The 23,337-nt window shown below is 32.7% G+C and overlaps 1 protein-coding gene and 2 long non-coding RNA genes across 5 annotated transcripts in view; 2 read left to right on the forward strand and 1 right to left on the reverse strand.

Moving 5' to 3' along the window:
- The window catches only part of LOC141485137 (uncharacterized), a 109,647-nt gene extending 98,779 nt beyond the window's left edge, over positions 1 to 10,868 (reverse strand). Inside the window, exon 1 of the long non-coding RNA XR_012467029.1 lies at positions 10,658 to 10,868. This is a non-coding gene — a long non-coding RNA (uncharacterized lncRNA). The remainder of the gene's footprint in view (positions 1 to 10,657) is intronic.
- Positions 1 to 14,597, forward strand: part of Ir40a (Ionotropic receptor 40a) — a 34,941-nt gene extending 20,344 nt beyond the window's left edge. For 2 of the 3 annotated variants that reach the window (XM_074181224.1, XM_074181226.1), the window contains 4 exons: positions 8,324 to 8,489; positions 8,650 to 8,746; positions 12,048 to 12,283; positions 14,312 to 14,597. In XM_074181224.1, coding sequence (XP_074037325.1) covers positions 8,324 to 8,489; positions 8,650 to 8,746; positions 12,048 to 12,283; positions 14,312 to 14,508 — 696 coding nt within the window. In that variant the 3' untranslated portion in view covers positions 14,509 to 14,597. The remainder of the gene's footprint in view (positions 1 to 8,323; positions 8,490 to 8,649; positions 8,747 to 12,047; positions 12,284 to 14,311) is intronic. The other variant, XM_074181225.1, reaches the window with a different exon arrangement.
- On the forward strand, positions 2,034 to 3,814 carry LOC141485138 (uncharacterized). Its single transcript, XR_012467030.1, has 2 exons — positions 2,034 to 2,903; positions 2,969 to 3,814. It is a non-coding gene; the product is annotated as an uncharacterized lncRNA (long non-coding RNA).
- Positions 14,598 to 23,337: the final 8,740 nt, after the last annotated feature.

Below are 23,337 nucleotides of genomic sequence, written 5' to 3' on the forward strand. Positions count from 1 at the left end.
ATTCAGTCTCAGATCCTCGTGTTGATTCTATTATTGTTGTTGCTGTTGTTTTTGTTCATGTTGATCCTATTGCGATCCTGTAGTTTGTGTGTCCCTGCAAGTTTTTTTCTGATAGATATCTATTAATTTTCATATTGATTTAGTCTAAAACATATTCCGACGAACTACAGAAGAGAAAATTGAAATTATACTGATGATAAGAGAAGGTGCGAGGTTTTATCGCGAAGCAACTCTGGAATATTTTGCAAAATTTACAGGCAGTTCAAGAGAACCGGCCAAGTAATGAACCTAACCTAAATTTCTTCACACTTTACGCGGTGGAGACGAACAAAGAAGATTGGAATACTGTTTATGGGCACAAGGCAATTACATGAATGACAGTAACTTCTTGAAAAATATAGTATTTAGTGATAAGGCGACTTTCACCACTAATGATGTGTTATAGTCTCAGAATTTGAGATATTGGGTAGACCAAAATGCGCACTAGGTGGTGAATTGTCGAAATCAAATATTCCAAAAAGAAGAAAGTGTAATGTGGGATACTGCATGAAAGATTAATAGGATCATTTCCATTGAACAAAATCTGAATGGAGAATTGTTGGTTCATTTTCTGAAAGAATTGCCTTCGAATTTAAGGAAATGAATAATTTTTCAGTTGGACGGTTCATCCGTTCACAAATATGGGACAAGCAGAGAATGGCTCAACAGAAACCGATCTAGGAAGTGGATTGGACCTAATAGCCCCCTCGTGATGTGGCCCCCACTTTCGCTGATCTCAGCGCCTAGACTATCATTTATGGGGAACCTCAAAAAAATAAAGTGTATAGAAATAGGACCACTACTCGTGGATATCTCTGCGCGAGAATAATCGAGGCATGCAAGAAAGTACGCCTGGCAAACTAAGAAAAATGGTTGTGAATAATAGAAAATGAATAGAAAAATGAATGTATTCTCGTCGAGGGAGGACTCATAGAAGGAAAAATTATTTGAATTTTGTGAATCCGAATCAATATAGAATTTTCAGTTTCTTCCATATCTTTTCTTCGTCATTGTTGAAATTAGTGATATTTATACATTGGAAACATGAGAACTGTCTTCAACTATTTGCAGTTGGATTTTTCTCAACCCTGAAACTTCATTTTTTGAATTGACTTTGAATTGTGCAATTGTATTATCTTAACTTTATAAAATTGTATTATTTTTGCAGTTATTTCTAATTTCATTGCGTGGCTTCCAAAGAGCAACATTATCATCAATTATTTTTCTAGATAATCAAGTAGACAAATTTTCAATAAAAATCAGATATTTCCGTTTCAAAAGTTAGTGATTATAAATAAAAATACATGACAAGTGAAATACATGAATATGAACAATATCTTGTTCTTTGTTAACTGTTTCGAAATTATTTCGAAACATGAATGAACATTGGAAAATAGTCGATTGTTAACCCAAATGACTTTTTAAAATTAAAATGATCTTACTTTGATGAACGAATTCCTGTTAATGTACGTATCGTCAAGTAAGAATTGAATTCAATTTTAATCAAACAATTAAGATTTCTGATTGGTGCAGAAATATATTTTAAAATTTGTTGTCGGCAGTTCCATTGCGACTTGCGATCGGTGTATAGAACTTAGGTCGACACTACTGAACCAGTAGGTGAATTTTCAATATTTTAATCAGTCCTCGATAATAACAGAAGGTACGGGGGTGCTTCCATGAAAAGTGAAACAAATTTGATTTTTAGGGCTGAATTTTTTTCACGAAAAAGGTGTACCTGTAATAATTTTGGAGTCCCGATCACGAGTCTGAAGGAATTTTCAGTCTATTTTGCCCCCTACCATGATTTACCGGTCAAAATTCTTTCTTACATCATGGCTGGCGTGAAGTGTATATTACTTAGGTCATCACCATTTAGCTGGTAAGTGTATTTTCAGCATTTTCATCATTTCTGTGAGTTTCATCATTCTACCTTGATGATTCCCACACAGCACTAGATATTCATGGAATATTCCCTGTAAATCATAAAACGAACGTATATATTCCAAATATTCATAGAATATTCTTGGAATATATACATGCCATTAGAATATTCATAGAATATGCTTGAATGAATATGGCAGGATTATTCCCGAAAGAATGTGCATAGAATGTCTATAAATGGATTATTCTCCCTTGAATATTCTAAGAATATTGTCGATCGAATATACCATATGATATATTCTTAGAATATATCCCCACGGTATATTTTGGAATATTCTATACAATGGAATTTTGAATTATCTTATAATAACGTATCCAAAAATTCAATATTATTAAAAACAAAAATATTTGAAGATCTTAATCGAATGCATAACCTAATGCATATAACCCTGATAGTGTTAACCAGTTTTTGAACTCAACGCAAAGATTCTGGATGAATTGCTCCAATAGCAACTGTTAGAAACGACAAAAAAATTTGAATGGGCCAATAAATGAACCAGTTGCATCAATAAATTGATTAATTCTCATCCTATTTGTCTTTTCGTATTTGAAATTATTTAATTACAAAGCGAAAAATCCTGGAAACAGAGAAATGGGGAAGTGAATAATTGGAGTAAACGTTTCTCATTGGTCAATTGAAGTGTAGCGCGCGACAGTCGAATAAGCTCTGTGAAAGCGGCTGTCCCTTAATGCATGGTACATTTGCGTTTGCGTTAAATTCGACATTTGATTCAACATGGCGGTTGACGTGGCAGGTTCGCGTGTGTAATGCATGGTGTGTTGGTGTTATTATCAAAGTATAATTCTGTCACGTTCAGTGTACCATTTATAATTTGGGGTTGTCCAATTTGCAGTACAGCGAATAGTTTGATTTTGGATCTTCAAACAGGAGAGTTGCATCTATTCAGTCTTCAAGAAAAGTAAGTAAAATGCAAAAGTATCGATAGTAAAGTCATGGTGATTAACCTACTATACCTCATTTTAGGTTCGAGGAGAGTTGGTGTGTGGGATTTGTTGGTTTGACTAAGTACAGTTGTGTATCTTCAATAGAGAAAAGTAAGTGAATAACACATTTTTTTGTATCATTTGTTTTCATGATTTTTATCACTCGTTTTCAAGATAGTATCAATTTGCCCAAAAGGAAACAGAGTGGTACCTGGTACAGGCAGGTGCGCCAAGGAACTGAAAACGTAATGATTACTTTTCAACAAGACAATGCAAGTTGCTCTTCAAGTCATAAAATGTTGTAAATGTTCATGAGTAACTTATGCGAAAAATATCTATTTGATTTTTATTCCAGTTTTATTGTGCCACTTTCAAATAGTGATAATGAACGTTGATGTACATTTTGTTCCAGGTATTACTACTGAAACACTGGCTGATGCATTGTTGGACAAATATAAGGAAAACTATTCTGGTGAGCAAAGTTTGAATAACTTTAAGTAAGTGAAATTCATTGAAGAACCCATCATACTACTCATTTTAAATACTTCATTTATGGGTTTATTTTTCTAAGTGAGAAACCTAACCTAACCTATTTCTTGATGTAATACACTTTTTCTTTTTCAATGAAATGATATATTTATTATTTTTTAATTAGTGCTGATGAATTCACAGAGTTGTTAGTTTAGTATATTTTTTAGTATACATTTGTTTGAGAGTAGGAATATCCTAATTTGAATACATTTCTAATATTTGTAATATGACAGTATTCAGGAATATTTTATTCAGTGAATAAATATTTTGAATTAGATTTTTTATTTTTAATATTGGTTGAAACGTCAAATATTTCAGTGTATATTGTTTTTAAAATATATTTGTTTATGAATAATATGTGTTTTATTACTTGTGTGAATCTTGTATCAAAATGCAATATATACATGCCTAATAGCGGTTACTCGTCACATTCTTGGAATATTCCAAATATTCCTAGAATATTCATAAAATATATTTAAAGAATATTCTATGGTGTTTCTCTATTGTATATTCCTACAATAAACTAAGAATATCCTAAATATTTTATGAATATTCCTTGGATTCTATTCCTGGAATATTCTTAATAGAATATACCTCAGATATTCTAAGAATATTATAAGATATTCCAAGAATATTCCCAAGGAATATTCTTAGAATATATCAAAGGTTCGCCAGGAGCACTTCCAGGGAATATTCTCCAGAAGATATATATATCCATAGCATATTCATAGCATAATACAATATCCTTAAATGTATATTCATAAAATATACCTGGAATATCTATTGCTATGTGGGTTACGGATGATACGGGGGCACTTCCATGAAACGAGACAAATTTGGATTTTTCAGAGCTAAAATTTTTTTCAGGAAAAAGGTATAAGTACGTTTAGTAATTTGGGGGGTTTTGATTACAAATCTGAAGGAATTTTCAGCATATTTTACATCCTAGTATGATGTACGGTAAAAATGGTTTCTTTCATCGCGAATGGCGTGCAATGTATATTACTTAGGCCAACATCATTTAGCCAGTGAGTGTATTTTCAGCATTTTCATCAATCCTGCGAGTTTCATCATTCTACCTTGATGATTACTGAAGTTGCGAGGGTGCTTTCATTAAAAGTTAGACACACTGTAGATCACGGTGCTTATGTTGAAAGTACGGTGTTTACAAAATGAAAATAGAGATCACTATGAGGAATCGGTAATTTTTGAATTATACTTTGCACGAATATCGACTCTCAATTCTGCAAAGGACCCTTATAGCTCTTTTTTGCACAACCTGGACCATATTCATTAAAATTTTATTGAATGTACCCCAAAAAGCAGTTGCATAACCCCTACGTGATTCAATTAATGATCGTCAGTTTTTGCAGCTGCTAAACCTACTTTTTCATTTATGACACTAATGACACAACATCCAGAAGGTAATTTTTTAGACAGTTTTGAAACATCTTCTTTGAGAAAGAGTTTTTGGCTTTCTACTACTTCATCTTGATACAAAAAAGGGGAATGAGGGAATTTTCCAAAGAAAGGAAGGAAGTAATCAATTTGAAAATAAGTAACTCTATACATGGATGTGTAGATCATGCAAAGAAGTAACTTTCAGACACAAACTGAAAGAAAGTCCTCCTGAAACAGCTACTTTCATATAAACATTGAATTACACGAAAGAGAAAAAAATTCTTTCGAAACAAATACTTCCATACGAATACTGAATTATACAGAAGATGCTTTTTTCTACTCAGTTTGTATTTCAAACTTTCGTTGTGGAATAAAAATCATATATCATTCACATGAGTTCTACTTTGAATGAATGGTAATAAATTGCACTTACATGGAACACTGTCACCCTCACTGGTATACACCGATGTTTCGCCTTGAGACACTTGCCCCAAGGCTCTTCAGTACCAAATTGGATAACATTATAGAAAATACACACAATTTAATCATGAATTACGATTGAGGGTGACAGTGTTCCATGTAAGTGCAATCTATTACCATTCATTCAAAGTAGAACTCATGTGAATGATATCTGATTTTTATTCCACAACGAATGTTTGAAATACAAAGTGAGTAGAGAAAAGTATCTTCTGTATAATTCAGTATTCATATGGAAGTAATTGTTTCAGAAGAATTTTGTTCTTTCGTGTAATTCAATGTTTGTATGAAAGTAGCTGTTTCAGGAGGACCTTCTTTCAGTTTGTGTCTGAAAGTTACTTCTTTGCATGATCTACACATCCATGTATAGAGTTACTTATTTTCAAATTGATTACTTCCTTCCTTTCTTTGGAAAATTCCCTCATTCCCCTTTTTTTGTATCAAAATGGATTAGTAGAAAGCCAAAAACTTTCTTTCTCAAAAATTAATCACTCCTGAAAATATAACCCCTTCAATTCAAATGTTCTTTGAATTTCAAGCTATTATCAATATGAAGAACTGAAAATTTCCTGCATGGAGAATTGTTAATGAGTCGAATTAAGCATCACGGTCTTCAGTTCACATCTGAAGGTAAACAAATCAGTTTTGTGGATATTGAGTACGAGAAGATTATTGCCAAACCAGGTTTTTATTATTTCAAGATCATATTGTATGTCATTCCGTAAAGAAGCTCCATCAATATTGAGCCAAAATATAGTGGTTTCATCTGCAATCAACTTGAACTTCCCAGATATATTCGAATGAAATATTGTTGAAATCAATGGTAAAAATAAAACAGGGCACAATACCGAACCTCGGAGCACCCTGCTCCAGTCCGTGAATACTGGTCAGTTTTTACCAATTGGCAGCGATTCTCTAGGTTAGATTTAAACCACCGCAATCTAACTCCTCTGGAACCCTAATATTCAAGTTTCTTCAGCAGAATTCGGTGATTTACGCAAAGCCTCAGTTTGGTCCCAAAATACTGAACACTGGCCTGACTGAATGTGTCGTTATTCAATTTATACAATATATAATTTCCGTTTGAATCAGTGTTTAACACGATGAGTTAACACGATAAGAAACCTGCTCGATTTGCAGGTTTCTCCTCACTGGGTGTTCTTTTTATGCTCGCCAGGACTCGCCACATTTATGTGGTACTCAGTAAATGCAAGTCTTATAGTCTGCTTTGGTGTATTTGTTCGCATGGGGATTCTGTGAATAGTGTGCCCGGATCTGAAGCAGTTCCTCAAGTTGTACTTGGATCCAATTTCAATCACCTTCAGCAGTCGTTTGACGACTGCTGAAGGTCGTTTTTGAAGTGGCACAGTTCAATACCAAGGCTTCTCTTTGTATTGCAAAGACTGAAAGGATTACTCTGTAGATTCGTAATTCAGCTACTGTTTCGTGTAAGTGAATTGTATGTAGTACAAAACTCAACTGACCAGGAACTGAAGGTAAAAAACCATAAATCCCAATGTACGTTCGCCGAATGGACTCTGGAACAGATGGCACTAATTTTATCGAAAAATAATCTTCAGCGAATAGGCCCATTTCTGGTCGAATGGGTATGTGAACATTTTCGAATTTGGGACTTTACCAATATACATGAGATCCAGGAGCGTCCAATGCATTTCGAAAAAGTCACTGTTTGGTGTGGATTTTGGGCTGGCGGCGTCATCGGTCTATATTTCTTTGAGAACGATGTTAGTCAGGCCATCACTGTCAATGGCGAACACTATAGGTCGGTCGATGATTACCAACTTCTTTTGACTTTAATTGGATGCTTTGGACACTAACGATATGTGGTGCCAGGACGGCGCAACGTGCCACACAGCTCATGCCACATTAGATATTCTGCACAAGCGATTTGAGGGCATGGTCATCTCACTTAAAGGTGATGTGAATTGGCCACCAAGATCGTGTGATTTGATCCTGTTAGAATTTTTCTTGTGGGTTTTTTTAAGTCGCAGGTCTATGCGAATCAGACACAAACCACAGTGGTCCTCAAAACCAACATAACCTATGCCATCAGTCAAATTTAGCCCGATTTATTCGCCAAAGTTATGGAAAATTGGATATCGCTATGATATCGCTAAGCGATGAAATGTTTCTTCTGACTGGTGATTAAATTAACAGGAATGAAATTGACAGCCATTTTTACGAATACCGCTCGATATAAAAATGTTCACACATGAACATCAATTTTATCAAAGTCAAACTCGAGCAACACCAATCGAGTAAGCAGAAACATGAAACCACTCGTCATACAAATTCGCAGTTGCTCTCATCGTATTGAGAAATATAAATTTATCGATACAGTTCCGAGGTTATGAAAAATTATTAATAAAAACCAGACAATACATCAATTGACTGATTTTTCTGATACTATATTTGTAGTGATAATATTTTTGGTTTTCGTTATTTTCGTATGAAATTGAAATGACACAAATCTTCGCTCTTTGTTCTGCCACAGTATGCAAGTCACTGGTAACCAATAACAGGTTTTTTTTTCTTTTTTTTTTCTTTCAATATCATAGACTTTTTTCATGCTCAAAATATTTTCTTCATATTCAATTGCTTATTGCGTTCCCTTCAACTCAAACTCTTCTACTCCAAAATGGATCACTTATTTTTTTCCAACCAAATGTCCACGTGGTTTCTCATGTAGCATATCTGAGTTGATTTTCTTTGTATATCGCTATTTTTAATTCAATTACTACTCCTCTCCACCATATCTTCAATTGCAGTTGGCCGGTCACAAGTCTATGGTTTGATATTGTTTCTATTTGTTTCCCGATCGTTTGTATTATCGAAAATTATAGGTAATAATAAACTTTTCCTATTCTCCTTCACTTATATTTTAAATAGTCGTGTAAATCAATTGTTAAAAATATATCCTTATTCTTCATATTCACCTATTTTTCACTCACATGTTTTTTTCCAGAATGGAACTGGTGTCTATGCAAATTTGTGGAATCTGATGCGAAGAAAACAAGGAAACAACTTTTTGATAGAATCTGTTGAAGCGGGAGTCAAATTGGTCAGACATTCGACCACTAATGCAGTTATGGCTGGTAGAGAAACACTATTCTTTGATATTCAAAGATTTGGTGAGTAAAAGTTGTATTTGAAAAGTTAATATCTCGAAAAAGGTTACCAACAATTGGTCGCGTAAAAAATACCGCTCACAATTGGGTGCGTGGGTGAGTTATAAGACATTTCAGAAATCAGACTTCCAGATTCAATTTTAAGGCAATTATACGATTTCAGGTCCCGGTAATTTTCACCTTAGCGAGAAGTTGAATACTGCGTATTCTGCAATTGCTTTGCAACTGGGATGTCCATATATCGATGAAGTGAACAGAATGTGAGTTTTTGTGTTCTCTTTTCTCCTATAATCCGGTCAAGTTCCCATTTCTTTATAACGTCAAATGTTCAATTTGGAAAACACGTAAAAAATGTATTGAATTAGGAAATTAATAAATGAATGATAATGTATTATTTGGTTCAATTCGACACGTAAATAAAATTGCAACATTTTCACAAATAATACTTCAATTAGGCATCCAAACAAATGAGTACTCAGACATTTCATAGGTGCATATATGTTTGTATATATGTATGTCCACCAACGCATTTTTCCGAAACTATTGGTCAAATTGTGACCATTTTTTATGTTTTACTTCGTTTTAGAGTACGGTGTGAGTTTTATTAGAATTGGTTCAATAGTTTTCGAAAATTAGCAAGATTTACTAATAAGAACTGAGGGTTAGTGTCAGAGAGAAAACATCTCAAAGCCTTGATCAAATACTAGTGCTGGTAAGAGAAAATTGAAATGACCGAAACCAAACTAGCTTCAAGGCAAGAACTAAAAAAAATACAGTAACATTTCCAGGCCACTTGGTGCGAGTGAATAGAATTCAAAAGTAATTGAATATATCAAAATAAAATCAACATAAAAAACAAAATCAAAATTTGGTACGGAATGAATGAGAATCCTACAATTTCTTTTCGGAGCAGTGCGAGCCAGCACTTGGAAAAAATTATCTATCAAATATAAAATCATCGCTCGATGGCTTTGGTGGCACCAGCTTCAAAAATAACTGGAAGCCTCCAATTGTTTCCTACTTACTCTTCATTTCGTTCTGGTCATTCGAGTTCATATATCTATAAAAATATCATTTCATAATTTTCATTTAATTTCTCTTTGAAATCACTTTTTTACTACAATGAATGTACGTAACACTCTCCATTTAGTGAATGCAGGAAAGATGAAAGGGTATCATTAAACTTGTCAAAAAATATATAGAGGTTTTTGTATGGAGAGTTCGCATTACTGGTCTGAGGAAAAAATGATAAAAAATATATATTTTGTAGCTTTTCTTGTGAACCCCTCAATCCAAATAAGCATCAGCATAATATATTCAGACAATTGAAAGAATTTGAAAAATAAGATTTATGTTCATCGACAATGTTTCTGGAATCAATTACTATGTCAGAAATTCAGAATTTTATTGATAATTAGGATCTAAAAGAGCAACAGCCGTAAATAAAATTTCTGTCAAAATGGTGAAGGTAGTGGAATGTCAATTAGAACGTATTTGCTCTATTTATTTGAAATTTGAAGAATCTTTTGAGAGTGAAATTTTTCCTGAAAAAATGAAAAGATGTTTTACCAATATCCAAAAACGGCAAGAAGAGCTGCTTGAATAATCACAGGCCCATTTCTGTTTTATCGGTATTCTCAAGAAAATTAGAGAAAATGATGAATTTCAGGTTGAAACTTTATTTTTGCTTTCACAAGAAACATTACCTGTCCCTAATAGGAAAATTCTAACTCAAAACGGGTTCGAAAATATATAAGCATGTGCAAAAATAAATTATTTATCAAATGTGAAACGTGAAACATGTGAACACAGTTTTGTAAACTGTCTAGTGAAAATCTCACAACAAAGTTCAACTTGAATACGTCATGGATTCCATTATAGATGTGAAAATAGGTGATATTTACCTAATGAATATTTTTTATAAGTACTTTGAATTTTGAGACATGTTCCACGTTTTCGAACTTGGATAGCAGCTCATCATAAATTATTACACCATTATGCAAAATGCAACGTGTTTGTGTATAATTATGTTAGCTCAGAAATTGGTTTCGAAAAATGAACTGCTGGAAAATATCCTGAGTTGGAGTAACATCCGTTATTCCCAAAAATAATGGCGAAAGAGAAAACAATAGTTAAAATTATGTCAAGAACGAGACCATCAAGGGACTTACTTTGATTCCTCGTGGTCGTCCGAGTGAAAACTAGCGTTGGAAATGTACCTTTCTGAGGAGTGGATTCGGAAAGCTCCGTTGAAACAAATCTTCGCTCTTGATAATGACATTCACAAAACAAAACACTTTTGATGTCCACAAGTATATTTTCAATGATGATTACTTCGACATGAGCACCGGAGTTCATTCCGTTGGATACTTAAAGTCAATATATGGGACAAATATGTTTTTTTGGTAATACGCTGTTTTTTTGCCTTTCAGAAGGTCATGAACGTTTCTTGTAGGTGGAACGTTGCATTGGCCCCTTAATGCTCGATACAGCGCGAAATATTTATATTTACAAAATAAATTAAACTGAAATACCAATAAATACCAATTGAGCTTTCCCAAACACAACGTTTCCAAAGTGAGTTTCAAGCTGCTTTATTTTTCATTCATAATGGTAAGAAGAATTGAGGAACAAATTACTAATTTATAAATTGAATCCAAATTCAATAGCCATTTCGGTATATATAAATTTTTGGTTGGTTTTAAGTGTGGACGTTTTTTTAATGGTGTAAGAATTGCGGTACTTGCAGATCTCCATATGGAAATTCAATATTTCAGTTGAAAATATATGAGACAATAATATGAGTCCATCAATTATTTGCGACCAATATGATTTTCTATCCTATAAAAATACCAATAATTGGTAGAATTTCTTCTACAATGAGTTTGTTCTGAGATTTTCATCAATATAGAGTAATTGAAATTTTTCGTAGTTTTTGTATATGATTCGATCAATTCCAAATTTGATTGAGGGATATCAATTACATTTTTTCAGAGTATTAACCAGGAAGAACTTTATACGAAGTGTATGAAAATATATAAAATTTTTAAAATTAAAGTTGTCCATGATTATCATATCAGTAAACTGTTTCAATATAGATCGATCTATCAAATCAAACTTTGTTACTCATGATCGCTGAACAGAAGAAAAATAATACCAAATTCCTACAGCTATGAAACAGCTACTTTCCTATAAATATTGAATTACAAAAAAAAACAAGTACTTTCATATGAACCCTGAATTATATAAAAAAACTTTTCTCCACTCTCCCAAACATTCGTTATGGAATCGAATCAAATATCATTCACAGGATTTTTAGACAATATACTGAATGAAAGGTGAAAATTTTCACTTACATGGAACACTGTCATTCTTTCTGGTAGACATCGATGTTTCGCTACAAGACACTTGCCTCAGGGCTTCTTCAGTACCAATCTGGACAACATTGTTAGAAAAACACACAATTTATTTCTCATTTATCGAATATTTTTTGCCGGTTCATATTCTCATTTTCAATAAGTTATTTGTCTAAATTGTAAATCTAAATTGTATATTTTTCAGACTAATGGCAATCTTTGAGGCAGGCATCCTAACGAAAATGACAGAGAATGAATACGAAAAACTTGGAAAACAAAAAGAACTGTCTTCAGAAACTGTGGAAAATGAACAGAAAAAAACTTCCACAGAAACCCGCAGACAAACGAAAGCTAACGAAGAAAGTGATAAGCTCAAGCCCATCAGTTTGAAAATGTTACAGGGATCTTTTTATATATTGTGTTTTGGCAACGCATTTTCAGGTAAATTCATCGTTATCGAGTGATTGTAATATCACTTTATTTACCTGGTCCTAACACGATATAGTTGTGATGAATAATTCATAAAACTAGATGAAAAGAATAAAAATATATAATTTAATGATTCTATAAAATAATTTGCTACTGATAGCCTTCAAAATTTACGTCTGTACTAATATTGAGTGATATAATTTCATTAAAATTGAAAATAAAATATTTTTGAGTACAGCTAAGTTTTTGAAAAAAATTGTTTGGCTTTCCACCTCTCTATTATATAAGAAAAACCATATAGGAAACTTCAAAAATAAAAGTGATTTATCTCAATGAGAACTCACTCTTTAAACGTTTATTAGTAGAAATATACATATTTTCTAAAGAGTCGTTTTCAATAATGACTTTTTCAGATTTTGAAAACGGAAAAGGACTTTTTTCCGAAACGTTAGCCGTTTTAAAAAAATAGTAATCACAATTTTATTTCTTCAATTATTTTTTATTCACATGTTATATTGTTTCATTTTTTTTTCATTAACAAGCTGTCATTAGATTTTCTTCTCTAGTAGTTTATATACTAAAGCATTAGTCAACATTATATATGAGGCAATTTGCCAGGGACCGCTCGTAAACACTACCTACGTCATTTTGTCGTAAAATCATATCTGCTTGACTTTTGATTTTGAATAATTCAAAATCATATGCGAGTAGTGCACATTGCGAGTCCTGAACTATTTCTGGCAGATCATCTATTAGTTATAAAAAGAATAGGGGTTCTAGATTGGACCTTTAGGGTACACCGGATCTTGTGAAGAAATCCTCTGAATCCCCTCTTTTATGAACTACATACTGCTGTTTGCTTTGTATCTTATAGAAACGTACAGTTTTTTAAGATAGCCTCGTGATCAACCTTGTTCTGCTGAAATTTGTAAAAATAATATCTATTTGATATTATTTTCGACAACTTGATTTGCCTCTTGTCTAAGAAATGTCAGGTTAGTCAACGTGGACCTTTTAGGTGAGAACCCATGTTGTTTTTTGCTTATACCCATGCTTCAACATTTTTTCATTAATTGCTTTTCATGTATCCTTTGATTGAATCTTGCAAAATTGTTAGGTATTTTATAAATAAACTCATTTTTATGAAAAGTTAAAACTTCAACCTTGATGAGGCACAGGTTAACCTCATTCAGTTGAGCTAAAACTACGCCAATCTTATCTCTTAGTCAATTGGCAGCTTTAAAAGGGAGGGGTCCCCTCAAAAAAATTACAACATTAATTGTTTTGTGACCACCCTAATAATGACCCTACTGGTATATTGATTCCATAGTTATATTTGACAGTAAAGTATATGAATTATATCACAGTTATCAGTATGATCACATATCACATATTCGCATATTTCAATGTTTCAATAATACAGGACTTCAAATAATTTCGTTAATTTTGCAATAATTGTTTCATAAACTACTCCAGAATTTTCAGAGCATCGTGAATTAAACAAAAGCCGGCATTCTTGTAATTTTGTTTGTTTGAACCGGTCACAAATAATGAACATTACAACTGAATCAGAAAAAACAATACAACATAATTAAAAAAATGGTTACTAACCTGCGAATCTCTCCAAAGAACAGGAAAAAAGCCCCTTCCATTATTTACGTACATATTTTACTGTTAAAGTGGTGAGTTGAAAAAAATAAGCAGCCAAGAAAATAGTGTCAAGTGCACCTGCTCATGTGGAACGCTTCATTCGGTGAAATCTTCTAGTCTCTCTTGAAATGATTGCCATTTGTCTCTTACTATAAAGACACTGATCGAAGCGTAGTTGTCATAGATTTGCAATTAGTATAATTTTCTCCAGTTCATATAATCTTTCCATTTTGCTTTCAAGCTTTTTTGTTTTTCATTCAAGTACTTCTTTTCAGCATTGAGATCCAGTAATGAATAATGTATCTATTACATTCTAATTAAATCTTGTACGAAAGTTCATTTCAATTTAAGCCATGATGAATTTACTATTGAAATTGAAAATATTTTTAGGTCTCATTTTAGGGGCGGAACTATTATTTTACAAACACCAAATGAGGTATAAACCACGGAGAAATAATTCAAAAACAGTAATAAAATGGAGGAGTTTTGTAAGACTCAAAATTAACCGCATGTGTTCGTCTCTGAGAAGACTGCACAGGAATATTATGCACGATGCTTTTTTATCCACTTTAGAGTACATGGAATAAAATTAGGTGACAAGAAATACCATGAATACTTATTATCATTTGATGAAAATAATTTCAATGTGGAATTTTGATTAAATGTTCTTGTTATAGGCACTTGTTTCAATAATATTTCGCAATTCATAGAACTTCTGGAGTAGTGAGGCAGACTCGACAGGAAGTGTAACAACTCGACAAAAAGATAATGATACACTTTCAGAGGAGTTTCTATCTTAAATCGTACGTTTCATGGCTGTATATTTCCCGACAAATAGAAGGCCGTAGGCTTCGTGAGTCTGGAGTGTCTTCATAACAGAATTGTTTCGTCTGGAGCCTATAAAGTCGTCAGGAGTTTAGACCCTCTCCTCTGCACGGTCCTTGACCATATTTAACACAAATATTTTTAAATAAGCATAGGTCACAAAATTATTTCTTCTGGTACCTGTAAAGGCGTCAGGAGTTCAGACCATCTCCTCTCCACGGTCCTTGACCATAAATAAGCAGAGGTCGTAGAATTGTTTTGTTGTTTCGGAACCGCTATTAAAGTAGCAGCTTGAATCATCAGAATTGTTTCGTCAGGAGCCTGTGGAGTCGTCAGGAGTTCAGAGCCTCTCCTCTGCACGGTTCTTGACCATAAATAAGAAGAGGTCGCAGAATTGTTTCGTCTGGAGCCTGTAGAGTCATCAAGTTGTAGAAGAGGTCGTAGAATTATTTTGAGGCTAGTTCTCAAGCAGGGGTCGAACTTGGCTTAGATTTGCACACTGAACGAAGTTACCAAAATTTTTTCACCGTGATGGAACCAGTTCAATGAAAAACCCATATAAACACCGCAGAGATCAGTTCACTCATAAGGATAAACCAGTGCAGAAAACGAAACCCATCCTGTATTTTCGTTTTCTCATCAACTAATCGACTTTCTTTGGAAGTTACCCGTTACTTCCAATTATTTCCTTGATATTATAACTTTAATCAAGAAATTTTCATAGACCGCAAGCTCATACTAAAATTTCAGGAATTCTTCCAGTACTTCTTGAAAATGAATGTTTTATTATAGTACTGAAGTAGGAAATGCGTTTGATAAATAAGAGGAAGGTAAATTTATCAAAAAGTACAGTGTTCATCAACCCAGATACTAATTACTATCTGGATTTTTCCAGACCAAATACCGTAAAATAAAGTAGGACAGGAAAACAGTTTCAGAAAAAAAATATCTCTATATATGTAGAGGTCATAAATTTCGAAATGGATTTCATGAAAATAGTTCTATATATCAAGAGTGATTTATTGAGCATAGCCTAGTTCATTAGGTTTTAATGAAATATTAAATTTTATGCAGAGAGCAGAAATATCAAATTGAATTTTCCACACCGAGTGACTTTTTCACATAAAAGCTATGACAAGATTCAATCCACGAATACCAAGGATAAATGTGGCTCTGGTTTCATCTAACCTCTTCAAAGGTATCAGTACATGAATAATGCCATTGCCCTGTGCTGCCCTGGCTCAAAAGCCTTTCAGCTAGGCATCTTCCCTCTATCCTAGCATCACCACTGCCAAAGGACCCGTGCTCACCGAGGGTCAAAGACCCATAACTTTATTGAATAACAAACCAAATTTACATTTCTTTACAACTTTCAGAAAACAATAAATTGAACTTAACTAATTATACTTAGCTATAAGTTTCTCTCTAAGGTAATACATAACTGATTAAACTTAACTAAATGATTCTTTCTGAGGTAATAGATGAATTATTCAAAATTATTTCAGCCCAGAGGAAGTCTTTACTCTCTGTTTGACAGATCATTTTCAGACTGTAAGAGTTCCACAAGTCAGATAGCATCTACTCCATGGTTGTCTAAATTGGAAAGATCGTCGTTTCTTTAGCCGTCGTTTCTTCAGCAGCATCATTGGTAGCTTGCCTCTCATCCGTCCCTCTCATCTCTCACGACACTCTCTGCCCACTCATTCGCCACACGTATCAGTACTGTCACACACTATGTGTTATTTTATGCTTTTGGAAAGAATGTAGTTGAAAATATTTGGAACTGAAGAAAAAATTCTCTGATTTGTAATACTTATACGAAATACAAACGTTATGCAGTGCGGAAGTAGAAAACTACCCTCTCTCTAAACCTTCAAACATCAGGACTAATTGTCTGATAAAACTCATATTGAAAGATATTATTTTCAATACTTTTTGGGGAGAAAAAAAAACAATGATATGACGTCACTTGTCATTGAAAAGGCGCCGCCATTTTTTTTTGTAGGAACACGAGTTTTTTTCAAATATATCAGACAATTTTGAATATCGTAGGATCCAATCCTCAGTGAATAGCAGTTTTATATTCTGCCCAGAATCTACAGATTACAGATTATAAAAATTTCAGAATTATCCCAATAAATATTCAATATAATCATTTATACCAGAGGTTGTCATTCTTTTTGATTTCGCTACCCCAAGTTGAAAAATTCCGGCGACCCCCTTATGTCATAGAAAAAAAGAAATAATTTAATTTTATTCTATTTTGGTACATCTATCTATTATTCAGATCTACACTCTGCAAGAAGCCGCCAGAGTTTTTAAAGTTAATACGAGGTAAGTTGGTAAGGTTAAGCGCAACTTAAGGTAATACAAACGGTTTCAGAATAAGCGTTCAGAATTCAATGAAACTGGGCATATTGGTACATAATTATATCATAATTAACCAGTTAATTGAATTTAAGGGGTTATATTTTTAGGAGTGATTAATTTTTGGGAAAGAAAGTGTTTGGCTTCCTACTACTCTTGATACAAAAAAAATGTGGGATGTGTAGAGCATGCAATTTGCATGATCTACACATCCATGTATAGACTTACTTATATTCAAATTGATTACTTCCTTTCTTTGGAAGATTCCCACATTTTTTTGTATCAAGATAGAGTAGTAGAAAGCCAAAACCTTTCTTTCCCAAAAAATAACCATTTAATTTTTTAAAAGCTTATAGAGAACTGGAAAAAAGATATAAATATAAAAAAAAAAACTTTAACATTGATCCTTATGGGAAATCACAGTTTTTATTTAATTTCACAAAACTGAGCGTTCAGATTTCTATGAAAATGGTATCAATAGACAGAGAAAAATTAATTGAATATTGTGTGCCAATAAAACTCCAGCTTCAGAAATTGTAATGAGAGTATTTAATAAATGATAAAGAAAAAAGTATTATGTAACAGTATTTGTACGATATGATTTTAGAAAGCACTTGCGACTATGGTATTGATTGAAAAAAATGTATCGCTATTTGTAGCGATGGCGTTAAAGCTACAACTTGCAAAAATAGCGGACTCATTGTGAAATTAAAATCGATAATGCCAAACGTATCCTGGACACACTGTTTTTTTCATCGAAAGGCTCTAGCTGGTGAGATAATACCTTCTGATTTAAATGACGTGCTCAAGGAGTTGATGAAAGGTAAAGCCTTGCAAACCTGACTATTCAGAATCGTTTGTGAAGATATAGGCCTGCTTCGTCAAAATCTCCTTTACCACACAGATGTCAGGTGGCTATCCAAAAGAAAACATTTAACAAGAGTTAAATAAAATGAGTGCTGAATTGTTAATGTTCTTACAAAATGCAAGATCTGAATATGCTAATCGTTTTTCTGACCCTATTTGGTTCTTGAATATAGCATTTTTGGCAGATCTTTTTAGCCACCTTGATGATTTGAACAAGAACTTTCAAGGTGAAGAAGAAAATATTTTAACAGCTAAAAATAAAGTCAAAGCATTTCACGCCAAACTTCGTTTGTGGTCAATCTCTCTGCAAAACAATATATTTGAGTCTTTTCCGAGTGTTCAGAAGATTGTGATAGATGACGCATCAGACCAAAGTCTTGTAGTAAGGGCTCATATTTCTTGCATACTTTACATATTTCTTGACATACTTTCCAGATTTGCACTCTGAAGCTGATAATGGTCATAGATGGATTTTAAACCCCTTTTTGGACAAGTCAGTATATCTGGCTGATGTCACCACATATATGAAAGAATGTCTTCTATATTTAGCTGCTGATGGCATGCTCAAAATGGAATTTTATTCGCAAAGTGTCTACGTATTTTGGATGAAAAGAAAACAGGAATACCCAGTGCTGGCAAGAGGCTCTAAAATTATTAGTGCTATTCCCCACTTCATTTCTTCAAAACCAAAAAGAGAAATAGACTAAAATTATAAAACGAATTGATTATTAACGTTTCAAAAATAGCACCACAATTTGATAAACTTTTGAAAAATAAACAAGCCCATCCTTTTCACTAAAATTGTGTTTTTATTGTATGTTAGAACTCTTGCCTTTTTCTTTCAGCCGACAACCCCCCGAGTAAGGCTTCGCGATCCCCCTAGGGGTCTCGACCCACAGATCGAGAAACACTGATTTATACTATCGAATGGTTTATTCATAAATGAATAGGACCTGGGAAGAATTAAACATACTCACAAATGAAATAGGTTGGTATCCCAGAGTAATTGGATGTGAGTCAGATCGTTTATTATTGGAATAAATTGAATAATATCTGAAAATAGTTTAGAAAAACCCAAGGGAGTTTTCATGTGATGAAACGATTCGACAAGATGGAGTACCTATCTTCTCCTTGTAATAGGATCGTTGTCATGGACAACAATTATCGAAATCAGTAGACAGGCAGACGTGGTTTCTCAGAATGGCCAGCTGAAACACCTGTTATGAATCTCTTATAATATTTCCGTGAGAATGAATTGAATATTAAGTATAAGTTATAGAAAAGCAGTCTATTTCTTTCAATTTTTAGTTGGGAATTTTTTGATACGTGGAAAATATGCAAAGTATCTAAAAGTTTATTGCACTGAAACTAATAGGTGACTACTGTAGTATAGATCTCATTCTTTTCGTCATGTTGGATAATTTATTTTATAGTAGTAAAGTAAACATGTGAAAGAGCACAGGACTTCATGGCCGGCAAACATCTTTAAAGGCGAAGTATCGCCAACGACCCACACAAACATAATAAACATGCACTTTTGAAATTGAAAAAATACAAATTATCCAATAAAAACTTTTACGTTTAGTTGAAGTTTTCGAAGATTTATGATGGAATTTGCCGATAATTGATGAAAATCCATAACTAACGTATTTAAAAAACACTTTATTGTGAGATTTTCACTAAACGATTTTACGAAAACGCAACACGTGTTCCGCCATAAAATGGCTTCTTTGGGCGTGTCTTTACTCTAAAGTAAAGACACATGTTTCCAAAGAGTTATTGATGATTATTTCGATATGAATTATCAGTAATAATAGAAAAGATATTTTGAACTTCGAATATAACTTTTCAGAAGAGAACTTAAAGAAAAACCAATTTGCAATCTGAATTTGAAGATACTACCAAAAATTGTGATTTTGCAATAAACTTACGCATCAACAGGCATAGAAGAAATATATATTGACTGTATGCTGAAACTGATAGAGGCTATGAATCGTTTCAACCAGTAATCGATGAAGCCACAGAAACATATGATCTACTATAAAAAATGAAACTGAAACGCGTAGAATAGAATTCTTCAGAAGATAAAGGAGGCGTCCTGAAGACACAGACTTGGTTGGTGAAAAGTGCGTCGCGTAAAGTGCCTATTTTTTATTCATATAATTCAGTTTCACTGACAAAATGTAATACTTTACAATATACATTATATCATTTGGGAAAACCTTATCATAAAATATGTAAAAAAGAAACGAATATCTTATTTTATAGATTCCAAGTCGTAATTTTATAAGAAATTAGCTGACCTGATTACAAAGTAAAACTAGTTAGCGTGTATGCTTTTATGTAGATCATTGTCTTTTTATCAAGATGAAGTATTTCGAAAAACTGGAGATCTATTGATTTGTTTCTAATTCATATCATACAGAAGGTTCTATTCAAGTGTTTACTGAGAAAGTTCAATATTCTTCAAGTGATAGGTATATATTTTTGCATTAATTTCAGTATTACTTACCAACCTCTTGGCACGCATCCATAATACGTCATATTTATCAACTCCCAAGAGATTTTAAAGAGAGTCTAAGTATGTAAGATGATTCCAATCGAATTGTTATTCAGAAATAAAGAGAAAACATTTATAAAATATCCCCATAATAAAGCAGTCTTTTCAGATGAGTTTTCATTCGAAACAGGCATATTCTGTCAATATCTTGAACTTATTGGAGCCTCTGGAGACACCCTACATTTTATTCTATGAAAGAGAGAACATTTGCAGAACAAGATCTTCAGATGATGTAGTACTGCAGGTTTTTCCGGGTCTTCTTGCAGCTGAAAAAGCAAATGCTCCACTGAAATCAATCAAGTCTCCACGAAGCGCCAATTAGTTTTTGTTGTTTCATAATTTCACAATTTGTATTACTTTCTTTTATATCGAAATAAATCAATATTCTTCGAAAAAAAAGTCATATGATTCAATAATTACTTGTGTCCTTCTTTTGATATTCCATATTTCTGCTCGGTACCTTGTAGATTGGTAACTTACTGTGTATTATTTCTTATTTCAATCCTCTAGCACATTAGCGCTAAATTCAGTTCTTCCTTCCAGAAATATTATTAAAAAAAGGTCTATTGGTGAAGACATATATAGAGAAAGAGAACGTTGGCAGGTACCAAACTCCATATTGATGAACCAATTTTTTTCTTAACATACCATTTCGAACAAGTTACAGTAATAGATTGGCCTACACATCATTTGAGACTAATAAAATGTTCTATTCGTGCTACTAGACTCCACCAGTAAACCAAATTTGGCGACATAAATTCAAAAAGGCATGTTTTTCAGCTGAGTTTTGCCATTTGTACAGATTGTTGCAACAGATTGAAATATTTCACTATTGGAGCAAATCATTTTGGAATTATTTGAAATTGTACACAGCCTGCAAAGTGTAAGACAATTGGAAAAAAATCCTTAGTATGTGTTTTTCTTCAATAGTTCAATTTCTTCTTAAATCTTTAAATTTTGAGATGGTTGATGGAAAATCTAACTTTGTTCTTGTCTGTTTTCATTTGCAGTGATCCTGTATTGATGATAAATGATGACTATCGTAGTCATGCTCAAGTTGGAGCATTAATAGTGAGTTTTGAGTTGAATAAAAGATCAGTTAAAACTGTAAATTAAAACTGTAAACATTTTTTTGTTACTCAGTATTATTTTTCTCAATATGCTTTTCAATTACCTCGTTAATCCATAGCTCGCACAAGTTTTGACTTCTGAGGGTTGTCGTTCGTAGGGGTGCGACAGCTGGTTAACGAAAAAAACAGATTTTTAACAGAACAGATTAGTAAGGTAAACAATTCTAGCACCTAGTTATGTTACACCTAGCTTGATTCACGTTGGATTAGAGTCAACAAGTGGTATAGTCTGGTTCACATCTACTCGATTTAGCTCTTTTTGGTGACATTTTTCAACCCTGTCCAAAAATTACGACCAAGGTGTCATTCGATTCGTATTTTTGCCTAGAAAGTTTAAGGTAAGGTCTGAAAACGCGCCGATAGAAATTACAAAAGTTATAAACAATTAAGTGAAAAAATGGGGCTTTAGTTTTTTCTTGATATCTCGGAAAATTTTCAAAATTTTGGAAATTTGAAAAAAGATTTGAAAAGTTCAATGAATTTGCGTAAAAAAAGTCCCGACTCCTGAAATTGTATCTCAATTATTTATAATTTTTACAGAGCCCTGAAAATAGAGCCAAAAGCGGGTAGTCTGGCTTCCGCGCGCTTTGTTTATAACAATTTTTTTTTAAATAAACAATTGAAAACAGAATAAAAAAAGTTTTTTCAAAACCTTAAAGAACAATAGAATTTATGATTTGAAAAAAATCGGTTCCTCAATTTTAATATTTAGTTGCAAAAAACGATTGTTAATTAACAAACGCATTTTTTAGCAACAAAGAAATTTTTTTGAGAAATCATTTTTTTTAAATCATGATTTTTTTCAATTAACATAATGCAAAAAAAAATCGAACACAATGTATTTGTTTATAATAAATTCATTAACAATAGCTGTAAAAAATTTAAAAAAATATTATCAATTAGTTTTCAGCCATGAGACATTGGAACGATAAAAAATTAGGACAAAAAATTTTGTAATGTATTTTTTATAAAATTATAATTTTCAATTGTCGATAAAAAAATAGAAGATAACAATTTTTTTACTTTGGCAACGGTAATCTATTTTTTTGCGTATTTAAGATAACTTCACCAAAGGAAAAAAATGCCAGGGTTTTAGTTTATTAATTATAGGGATTTTTATATTAACTTTCAATTCAGAAAAAGTTATTAATTAACAAATTTATAATTAACGTTGAAATTGGGATAAAAACTTTTTGACTGCGGATAATTGTTTATTGATGTATCTCAACATTACATGAATTCTTTCATTCCTTAATATTTACATTTAATATGTTTAAATATTTTTTTTGTTTTTATGTCAGAATGACGAAAGGCGCGCGGAAGCCAGACTACCCGCTTTTGACTCTATTTTCAGGGCTCTGTGAAAATTATAAATAATCGAGATACAGTTTCGGGAGTCGGGACTTTTTTTACGCAAATTCATTGATCTTTTCAAATCTTTTTTTACATTTCCAAAATTTTGAAAATTTTCCGAGATATTGAGAAAAAACTAAAGCCCCATTTTTTTTTTCATTTAATTGTTTATAACTTTTGTAATTTTTATCAGCGCGTTTTCGGATCTTTCCTTAAACTTTCTAGGCAAAAATACGAATCGAATGACATCTTGGTCGTAATTTTTGGACAGGGCTGAAAATTGTTACAAAAAAAGTACATGTGAACTAGACTAG

The sequence above is a fragment of the Leptinotarsa decemlineata genome, unplaced genomic scaffold, assembly GCF_025532065.1.
Source record: "Leptinotarsa decemlineata unplaced genomic scaffold, Ldec_3_MD MMD2_tig00026307_RagTag_RagTag, whole genome shotgun sequence".
Lineage (NCBI taxonomy): Eukaryota > Metazoa > Arthropoda > Insecta > Coleoptera > Chrysomelidae > Leptinotarsa > Leptinotarsa decemlineata.